Source organism: Melanostigma gelatinosum, assembly GCF_949748355.1.
Source record: "Melanostigma gelatinosum genome assembly, chromosome: 13".
Taxonomy (NCBI): domain Eukaryota; kingdom Metazoa; phylum Chordata; class Actinopteri; order Perciformes; family Zoarcidae; genus Melanostigma; species Melanostigma gelatinosum.
In genome coordinates, this window is record NC_136646.1 from 19,571,220 (window position 1) to 19,582,628 (window position 11,409).

At 37.6% G+C, this 11,409-nt stretch overlaps 2 protein-coding genes across 2 annotated transcripts; one reads left to right on the top strand and one right to left on the bottom strand.

Annotated features, from left to right (window-relative positions):
- Positions 1–452: 452 nt before the first annotated feature.
- cabp5b (calcium binding protein 5b) lies at positions 453–4,176 on the top strand (the record flags this gene model as incomplete). The annotated part of the gene is made up of 6 exons (XM_079281858.1): positions 453–503; positions 2,124–2,154; positions 2,274–2,417; positions 3,192–3,301; positions 3,476–3,623; positions 4,047–4,176. The coding sequence occupies 6 exons, from the start codon at positions 453–455 to the stop codon at positions 4,073–4,075; spliced, it is 513 nt and encodes a 170-aa protein (XP_079137984.1). The 3' UTR covers positions 4,076–4,176.
- Positions 4,177–8,115: 3,939 nt separating this feature from the next.
- asphd1 (aspartate beta-hydroxylase domain containing 1) lies at positions 8,116–10,624 on the bottom strand (the record flags this gene model as incomplete). Its single annotated transcript, XM_079282134.1, has 5 exons — positions 8,116–8,237; positions 8,491–8,604; positions 9,110–9,317; positions 9,717–9,923; positions 10,172–10,624. 5 exons carry the CDS (start codon positions 10,622–10,624, stop codon positions 8,128–8,130), a joined length of 1,092 nt encoding a protein of 363 aa, XP_079138260.1. The 3' UTR covers positions 8,116–8,127.
- Between the last annotated feature and the right edge of the window lie 785 nt (positions 10,625–11,409).

Genomic DNA, 11,409 nt, shown 5'->3' on the forward strand with positions numbered 1-11,409 from the left:
GCAAACAATAAGCAAACACAGTGCATTCTCCATTGGTTTCCTTTGTCCAAATAAATATGAATTGAAATCCTAAAATGAAGTGAGATAGATATTTTTATGATAAGTTAGTATTAACTTACAAAAGTTCTTGTTTATGACATTTTGATGCATTTCATCTTCATGAAATTAGAGTAAATGCTTTATAAAAACACCAGTAATGGTGTTTTTATATGAAATTGTGTATATGTACAGCAGTGAGCTTACCTTTCTTTTCTAGGCCAAAGCTGCAGTGATAATCCATATGGGACCTCATCACTCCTCTCTGGCGTACGCAGTTCACAGCTGATCGCGGTTTACACACAGACACGGGCTCGCACAGGAAAACAAGAAGCTGAATGATATAGCGACATATCGTCTTTTTAAAAATAAATTTACAAACACAAGTAGCCAGGATCTCGACTACGGCCATCATCATGAGTATTAAACAAGCCTGCATCTTTCTCAGGGGCGGAACGAAGAGACCCGTAAGTCAAAATGATTTTATGGTTTTACAGTTTTTATTGGTAGTTGTTTTTTGCTATTAACACGTGTTTAGCTTCAGAGTTTTTTGAATCTCAAATGAATTATGTTTGTGTATCATGATTATCTTTGTCTGTGGTTCACCAGGAACATCAATCCTACTATCATCTGTTGATCAATTATGAAACAAATATTGTTTTGTTATTGTGGTCATCCTTATATGGTGTTATTTTAGATTAATGGCAAAAGAAGCTTAATATACTTGTCTCATTATGGAGTAGAGGTGGGACGATCAACTTTTTTGCATTAGGCAAATGCGTTGGCACTCAAAATGTAATACATTCTATGAAAATAAAAACATTTTTACACAGGATGCACTCTGTTGCATTTTTTTTTTTTACCAATAATGAAGATTTTTAGGCAACCTTTGCTGTAGTTCTAATCCCATGGTGGATATACTGTACATATGATCTGGGATCAATCAAATAAGATACTGCAAGATCAAAAATACAATGTTTTAAGCAAGGATTTAACATGACATATCTACAGATGTCAGAGGCACACAAACAGTAATGTGTCTGGACATTTATTGTCAACCCGTATTCACAAAGTGTGCAGAGATCAGAATCAGCTTCATTTGCCAATCATGCACGTATGAATGTGGCTGTCAATGTACTTACACAGAAACATAAATACCAGCTGGACAATGAGAACAAAGCTGAATAGATAAAGATAAAGAATACACAGGAACGTTATTTGCACAAGTAGTGAAAAAAAGGTGTACGTATTTATTTTTTATAAATATATATACACAAAAACATATGAACAACAATGGAATAAGAAGTAAAACATCTATAAACAAGGCAAGTGTTCTGAAAATTGTAAACAACACAGCACAATAATGTGTAACATCAGAAACAGCAGGCAGATTCATATATATATAATGGTGTATGGTGTATATAATGGTGTATATAATTGTAAAATAGTCCTGGATCCTGTGTAGCTAGAAGCAGATACAAAATGTTAATTCACTCAGAAATTCAGAATTGTTCTTTGATTTGAATCATGTTATAATATCAAAATATAATGTTTCCTAGATTCCAAATGCATTAGAAATGTAAATCCAAACCAATAGGTTTCAGAAATTAATAAAAGTTAAAACAATGAGTTGAAAATTATATATTGTAAATTCATGTGCACGACAATATAACAGGGGTAGAAAAATTTAAAACCTATTTAAAATATGAAACAACTTAATGCAATGTAAATAATACATGTTCATCAGAAAACGTAATGTGGATGGTGCTGGTACATATTATGATGTTATTAAGAAACTTTGGGAAACCATGTGTCATATTAAACAAAGGTACAATTAAGTGCGTCACACATTACCATCAGGCAAATTTTAACAAGTGTGTTTTGTGTGTGCTTATTCCACAGAGACTTTAGAATTCATATGCAAAACACATCTTTATAGTTATGTATGGAGCTTATAGGAGGTCATTGCTTTGACACAATGCAGATAGTTGTGGGTATAAAAACAGTTGTACATTTTGTCGTAAACTACTGTATATAAAACGTACTAAAATCATTCCGTATTTATCCATTTCATTCTTGTTTTGCAGACAAGAGCTCTTACAGACGATGAGATTGAAGGTAACGTCTGACCGGCTTTTATGCTTTCAGATATATTTGTTAAATTACTGTATAATATTGTTCACCTTTTAAAAAATGTGTCTCACACCATCTCATCTTTCTGTCTCTGTGCTCTTTAGAGTTACATGAAGCTTTTTTAGAGTTTGATAAAGATAAGGATGGTTTCATAACCTGTAAGGACTTGGGGAACCTGATGAGGACCATGGGTTACATGCCGACTGAAATGGAGCTCATAGAACTGAGTCAGAACATCAACATGAATTGTGAGTAGTGTACTCATGCTCCATTAATGCTTTATTACTGCTGACCATGTTGGGCGGATTAACTGATGAACAAAAATCAATCCATCGTTTTAAATATGGCATTCTTACTTGTATTAATTTATATGACAGAATTCTTTTTGGATGCAATTTTTTGCAGGTTGTGGAGAATTTGAAAAAAGGTCATTAGCTCTCTGATAATACTGTGGGTTTTCAAACATGTACTTCTTTTATCTTTATCTTTAAAAAAAACATTTCCAAGGCGGATTGGTTTTGTTTTCTTTCAGGAAATGTGTCTTTCACGCTCTTCTTAACAATGGTCTCCTGAGACATATTTACATATTCTTTTTCAAAATTAGCCGGCCACTTTCCGGTTGGAATAATGTACATTTCGTCTTCTGGCTCATCATTTGTCAGTGGGTCACATTCATTTTACAGCAGAGCACCAATATCATCTTGGTTATTTGTCACATTTGACAGTTGACTGCGAACCATCCTATGCACATGTTCCACTCCACTGAGCTTTGAATGAAGTCAGACATGTATAACCAGGAAGATAAATGGCTAAAGGAAGTGGCATGAGTGTGCTTGCATATAAGGTCACAGTTGTTTTCCACGGTGCAACAGAGTGAAATGTAATGAATGACGATAGCTAAAAGCATGTATTCCTTTGTGGAATTCACAATGGTGTTATAGCACTCAAACTTTGCTTCAGTTGTGTTCTCCAGCTACTGCCGGCTTATAGTTGTATTAGTTACATCATTTGTCCTATTACAGTGGGGGGACGGGTGGACGTTGACGATTTTGTGGAACTAATGACCCCCAAGCTGCTGGCTGAAACTGCAGGGATGATTGGGTTGAAGGAACTTAAAGAAGCCTTTCGAGAGGTGAGCTCAGTATACCTGTTCTCTCTTTTTGGTCTTTGGCACCCCATGGTGGATATTAAATGAACATACTGTAAAAGCTGAAATCTGGTCCAACAGTATGTTATGATTGCAATATGAGTCTGAAATGGCCAAAATCTTTGCAACGTTTTGTTTTCTTCTTCCCCTCTCCTTCAGTTTGATTTAGATGGTGACGGTGCGATCACATCTGAGGAGCTGAAACTTGCCGTGATAAAGTTACTAGGAGAACAAACGAGCAAAAATGAAATTGATGCAGTTGTCAAAGAAGTTGATAACAACGGAGATGGAACAGTTGACTTTGAGGGTGAGATACAAGCACACACAAACAGATTGAGACGTTTTTATAGCTTTGCATTATCCTCTGCTTTCTAAATGTTGAGTTAGCTGAGTGGCTCTGTGTAACACAGGAGCTGAAGTAACACAAATGAATCAATAATATTTGGTCATAGTTTTACCTGTGCGTGCTTTTCCTGCTCTGACAAGTCACAGCATGCCATGAAAATCATTTACTGTTAAAATAACTTTGATTGTTGTTCATACAAACAATTATCACATTTGTTTTTCTCTCAGAGATATGTCATTTGCCAGATATTTACTTGACGCATAATTTACATTCATTGCCAGAGCTGAAAGTAGTACGTATGAGGAGTTGTACTAGTTGTTCTCAGTCTGCTATAAACCTACTAAAGAATTTAGCTTTTCAATATCTTGTCTGTTCTCTTTACAGAGTTTGTGATGATGATGTCGCAGAAATGAGGACAACTGAATTAGTGGTTGAATGGAGAAAATGCCTTTTTATCTAATTATGCTGATGAATAATTTTGCATTTTTTTCCTGTTATTTGAGCGGCATCTGCCTCATACACAATCACGTGGAGCTCATTAATTTCAACTTACCAAAGACGTTTTGATATTTTTGTTCAAATGAATGCATATAAAATTGGTAAACAAATTGAATGGTAGATCTGGACCACCACACTCGTAAAGGTCCAGTGTGTAGGATTTCAGGGGATCAATGAGCAGAAATAGAATATTATATTCATAACTATGTTTTCTTTAGTGTATAGTAACCTTAAACTAAGGATTGTTTGTTTTCGTTAGCTCAGAATGAGCCCTTCATATCTAGATCGGGAGCCGGGCCTTTTCACGGAATCTGCCGTGTTGCAGTGCCATTTTCCTACAGTAGCCCAGAACGGACAAACCAAAAACTAGCGGAGGGGCATTCAGTTGGTTGCAATCCGCAACCTCACTGCTAGATACCAATAAATCAACACACTGGTCCTTTGAGTTGTTGGGTATTTCAGTTCAGCAAATTTGAAAAGTCAGTTGTCATCCGTTCCCCAGACCTGTCCTACAGAGCAGTAGTATACACATCATAAGGAAGAATAAATAAATATGCGAAATTAGAGGTCTGCGATGTCCAGCTAAATAGGAAGCTGAAGTACTGAGAGTCTTAACTGATCTGTGTGTCAAATCAACAGTTTCAACAATTGTCACTGTGTTGTGGAGATGCTGCACTGTGGACTGGTCTTGGAGAACTACAGTAAAACTAATTAGTAAAAAAATGTATTTACCGTTCAAAGATGACGCGCATAAAGTGTATTGACAGGTCCATGTCTCAGTCACAATTACAACTCGGCTGTCGACATGAGCACTATTTTACAAGTCGGAAACTCGTAAATGCTGTAACTCTAATGTTGCATGAATGAGCAGTAGCACACAGAAGCTCGTAGAACCAGGACTCTGAAAGGACACAGTTGCAGGGCTGAGGACCAATCTCTCATTATTAGTCTGCTTCTGTCATCCCCAACTTTTCCTTACAAGTTACAATTAGGCAAACCTCAACAACTCTTATTCACATTGGGGGAAGGGAAAATTAAAATGTCATGATACCCAGTAGATAATGTGGGGGCAGCGTGGGAGAATGAACTATGTGCATGTTTTTTCCTAAGGATGATCAGATAATATTTTCTATGGGTTTATTGTGTGGACAATGAAGACAGCTTGATGCTTGCTGTAGGGAGTGTCTGCAGGGAATTGAATCTGATCCAAAGGACGTCATCAATCAGCTGAGACTGTTCAGCACTGACCTCCCGGAATGAATGTTTGACTGTATACATATTCAAATGTACAATAAAATATGAAATATAATGCACAAACAAACAGATAACAATACTTTAAACAAGTGTAGTAAGTGTGATGTAAAAGTGTCAAGTGTATTTAAATATAGAAATATAGAAGGGATGTGCAGGGGAGTGTATCGGTGGGAAATTGTCCTGGGGATATATGTCACTATATTTTAATGCCATGTACTTTTACTTCAGTTAGATTTTGAATTTGACTTTTACTTGTAACAGAGTATCTTCACACTACTGCATGGTATTCACAAATGTGTTTTCTGGAACGATTCTGTCTAAATTCGCAGTGTTAAAGTTTTGGGAAATACTTGAATCTATTTTTGAAAATGCAATGTTTTTCTTAAATGTTTGTGATTCATCCTTTTTCATTTCTAAATTCTACATGTATGTGAAATTTGATGCAGCAATTTGCCAGCAAACATCCTCACATTCATGACCTTCACAAACACAAATTCACAGACGCTTTTTCTGAAGAGCCTGTGTTAGCAAGAACATATATTCTTAATAATAAAGTTCTGAAAAAGAGAAAATAAACTCTTAAAAACTGCATGTTGAGTCAGTCTGTCCATCTTGTGAGATTGTTGAAGACAAACGGCAGAGTAGAACTGAAGCACTTTAACATGTTATCAAGCAACATACTGGATGGCTCTTCAGTGTAGAAAATGCTCCAGTTTGTTTTGATTATCCCGAATGATTACGTCCAGCACTACTGTCAAGCCAAAATATTACAACATTTGAAAACAGTTTGGTCAGTGTGGACAGCCATGTCACAAACTAATTAAGGGCATGTGTGTCTTTTAAACAATGTGAATCTTGTGAGTCGTGTGAGTACAAAGGATTACTAGAGTATTGATCTGGTCTTTAATGGGCTGTATATTGTACTGTAGTAGTCTAGACCATACAATACAGCTTGGTGGTTATATGTACAAGTACTGATATTTCTGAATGGCATACTGCCACTGATAACAATAACAACAGATCTGTTTCCCGACCACTTTGGTCCTTTGGCAACTTTCTCTGAAAATAATCCCTCTAAGGCTGCTGATGCTGTTGCATGACAAAAGGCCAGCATGGGAATAGTTGAGTGTGACAATAGCTGTCTTTGTCTTTGAAATAAATCTGCGAGGCTGTAGCCTCATGTCAAGATTGTCCATGAAAAACATTTGTGTGTGTTATTATTAATCCAAGATTAAATGCAACGTCATGTTACAGATTTGCATATGCCACCACAGGTTTGAAAACATCACAGTGACACAGCAAGAGGCAACCTTGCCTTCTAATGATGTGGTAGACGGTTTAGCAAATTTAAGATCTGAGAGTTTTTTTAATTCTAAGACTATCATCCCTTAATGCTAACCTTTGACAGTCATACTCAATATTTGAATTGCTATATTATTTGCTTGTGAATTTTACACTCATAGAATTAAATGTTGAACGAATTGCACATCGAATCAACATATTACAACTACATAGAATCTCAGGAATAATCTCTTGCTGTGGGGTGGATTAGTTCAGCCTCTGTAATCCTCATCATGGATGAACAGATGGCAGATAAGACAAAATCACCACTCTAATTCTCATCTACTGACTGAAAAAAAGTAACTCCCCCTTAAGGAGCTTAATGAAACAGAATGTGTTTTTAGAATGATTTTTTTAGTCTGTTTAAATTTAAAGATATATTCACCACAGGCTACCCGAACAATTGCACTGGCCATTCTCTGGCCAGTTCCATATGAATTAAGTCAACTTTATTTTAACAAGCCATGTAGACAGGCTATTTTTCTCCAATAAAAACAACATACTTGAACACTTATTATTAGCTTAAGATAAATGTGTACCATACAAATTACTTGGGTAGTTTGAGAGCCTTACAAAACAACTGGTTCTGATGCATGCATACTGTATCACATGTACATACACATGTGTTACTCTGTTACTCTGTTATTCTACACACTGAGCCAACACTGATTTATCTGTTATTTATTTGTTTTTTGGATTCCAAGCAAAACAGAATTGACAAAAAGCAAACCACTAATTATATCAATAAACAAAGTAAAAAGATGTATAGATTTATAAACAGAAAAACGCAAGTATACATAGAGGCAATAAGAATAATAAGAGTACTCACAGTGTGCAAACTTTATATATGTTTGGCATTCAAAAATAAATAGAAATTTATGATTTTCATGTTTTCACAGTTTTTTGGTTGAGCTTATATACCTATGTTTTAAAATAAGTCGTGCGCTTGTGCACATGCATCAGCAGCTTAAAACAAAGTCCATTAATCAGGACAGATTGGTTTCACATGCAAATAGTATTCACAAGCACAGTTTATGATATCAAGATAAGATGTATAACAGTTAACACAATATCTGCTCTTCTTAGCTGAGATCTTGTGGTGCTTTCAACTGATGTCAGTTTTAAATTTACAGCCAAATTGTCTAACATTTAGCATTGTGACTGATCTAATTCTATTATCAACCTTAATAATACACTCTTGTGGCACTTGACCATAAATCCAACACCAGTTAAATTTGTGGCCAATAGCTTGTGTAATTTTGAGGGCAGATTCACACAGTGATTCATAAACCGGAATGAGAGACATGACCCACAACAAGCAGGGCTAAGGTAAGGCATCCCTGCATGTTGTGCATTATTGGCAGGAACAAATTCAAAGGTCAGGGCTGAACATGTAGTCCAAAGCTTGTCGCTCTGCTGCAGCCACATTTGGATGCCAGAGGTCCACACTCAAAATGACTCGGGGCCCAGCATCTGGAGGCCCTTTAGAAATAGACATATATGTACAACGTTAGGTAAAAGGGTTGCAACCATTTGGCTTCGACTGTTTGGAACAACTCATGGAATTGAGAAAAACTCAAGAAAAAAACTCGCTACTTGTATTATACTCAGAGGTCATGCATTGCATTCTATTTTTATATTTGTTTGCATGTTTAGCAATGCGAATAAGAGTAAAAATTAGAGTGAAAGGAATTTAAGAAGCATTGTTTTTCAGCACAGTATGTTATTCACTCACCCTTGTGGGAGACAGTGTGGAGGAATGAGTCATCAACCAGGAGGCAGTGTCCTTCTGACCAGCACTGAGGCTCCCCTCCCACCACCAGCTCACACAGGGTTGGAGTCTGCAGACCTAAAAAAAAAAGCGATGTCTGTGTTTAAACTTTGCAACTAAAATATTTTGGTTTCACTCAGCTAAGAAGGCCATGCACTCCACGGAGAGGATTATAGCCAGATGGATCACACTACAAAATGGGCTACGGAAATAATTAACCTCAACCCCGAACCACAAAGTACCATTATGTAACGGTTTCATGTTTATCAGGTCATTTTTCTTTTCTTTTTTTGGTATTGTCAGCGGAGTCAGTGACAGGTTTTTTAAGATGTGTCTAAGATGCAGATGAATGCAGATGTTTTCCCTGATGTCGTATTTTTATGTTAAGATACTAGCCATATTATCTGCCTTGATAATTGTCCTGTTGCTGTTGCTTTACATTCCTCCTGATGCAAATTAAAAAATGCACTCCTGCTTTTGATTTGTTTTGCCGTATATTTCATGTTTGACAAATAGGTTACGACTGCATTTGTTGACTGTGTTGCATAATGAGAATAAATTATCCTCGAATCCTTTTACTCACCAAGGTGACAACGTAGGCGTGTATTAGTGGGTCCATATGAGCTCCCCAACGTAGCTCCTGGCCCCAACAGCCAAAATCCAGCAGATCCCAACGAGTTGCTGCTTATGAATGTACGCAGAGAGAGAAGTGTCCGGTAGGTGCAGGGACAGGAGCGACAGTTTCCTGCCACAGAGACACCTGCACTGTACAAAGGGAACACTGCCTGGCCCTGAAAGAGACAATGTCCTGCAGTTACATATGACTCAGATGAGGCACGTTCAGCAGAATTAAACAACTCCTATTCCATCACAGTCTGTAGGTAGATTTTGAATGGAGAAACAGGGGACAATAACAGTCATAAAAGATATAATTATTACATGACATGTGCTGTGGTTCTCTGGAACCACAGCACAAACTGGTGGAGATTTTTGATGTTAGACATTTTATGTATTTGGAGGTGATTTAGAAACATGAAAGCAAAAAAACGTAATGAATTAGATGAACACTACTATTTCCGCTGATTGTATTTTGTCAACTTTCATCAGTTTCTTTTCTCAGAACATTGCATTACAGATAGTGATGATAGAAGGTTTTTTTTGCAATTTCCCTTTACTCATGAAAGACTTACCTTTGGTCCCAGACTGGTCCAGCCTAGTTTTGAGTCAATGCCTCTCTGGTATACAGCCTTGAATTCAGCCAAGATTACAGAGTAGTTGGCTTCCAAGACCTCAATGTCATGTCGATGAGCATCTCGTGGGAAGAAAGGAACACTTGGGACATCTGGCAAGAAGAAGAGATGAGGCTTCTGTATGGCAGAGAGATCGTTCAGTCTGACCTAAAGTGAGAACAATTAGAAATCAATAATTCATTCTTGACAATTAACTATTTGCCCTTGGACAAAAGTAGTTCCAAATAAGGTGTGAAGAAACCTTTACACAAGCGTATGCAGTTATACAGGCTATGAAAACAAACCTTTGACTACAGTGGAATTTGGTGTATTAAATTATTGAATACGTCAGATACACATGATTTTACTGGCAGTAGCAACTGTATGTATTAGGCCTACATGGAATAAACCTGTACCTGCTCACGGAGGCCCTTATGAATGCGGCCCATGCCCACCCAACTGTAGCGCTTGGCATACTCTTGCAGTGCTGCATACAGTTTATTGGCTTCTGCAGATGCTTGGGCTGGGAACAAGGCATGACTCAGCACCGGGGTGAGGTAGCCCTGTTCCTGTTCCTCATCCTCCTCTGTTTCCATTGAAATAAAGGGAGCAATTTGATCACTTCTCGACAGCTTGGATCGTGCACGGCACTTCGTTCCAGCACAGCTACCGCCACGGGACATCATGGACCGCCTTGAGCCTGACTTGAGCTTTCCAGCGTGTGCGTGGCCTGGGATTGGCAGGTCAGAGCCCATCCGATAACAGTGCCACAGGAAGAGTAGCAGAAAAGTCCACAGAAGGCCACTGAGCGAATGGACACCCAGCTCAACATATGGAGGCAATAGCAGTGTGTTCATTGACCAATGCATCCTTTAAATTGGTGAGAGACGAAGAAACTGAAATAGAAACAGATTGAGAGATTATATTATAATGAAAACAACAGACGTAAGAGGTTATTCCTATAAACCAATGACAGTTTTGGGCTTGTCAAAATCGAACAGATTATTGTAAGGGGGCTGGAGAAAGGCTCTGTTTACCAACAAGCACAGCCTAAAGGGAATGATGGACTGTTAAAGGTAGCTGAGGCCTATCCCAGCATGCACCTGGAAGAAATTAGTGAACCAGTGAACAGGTTGCCAGATCGCAGAGCCTCTTTGGTTAAGTTGCCACTGACACTGACTTTGTGGGGTTATGTAGGTCCTGATCTCTGACCTCTCCGATCACAGCAGGCGATATGCTGAAGTCATAGCTTTCTATACTGTTGGCGGCTATATCTTGGCGGCTACTTCATAGAATGTCTATTTGTTCATTGTATTTTCCTTTGAAACAGTGGAGTCTGCAAAGTAAACATGCTACAGACCACTTTTGTCTAATTATGATTATTGCATTATGAACATAGTAATTTAATTGGACAGTATAGTGCTGTCTGTTCACTTACGTTTAGCTGTTGTTGCTGACAAAAATAACTTTTGTCAATTACAATATTGTCTTTTGGGGCAATTAATGTAATTTAAGAAAATGTGCAGAGACCCATCACTTGGACACTTATTTGACCTTGTCACCTGTGCCAAAGTAGATCAGATGTTAAAAAATGATAAGTGACAATACAAAAGTAGAAGATAACAGAGCAGGACAAGTTCTGTTCTGTGAGCGT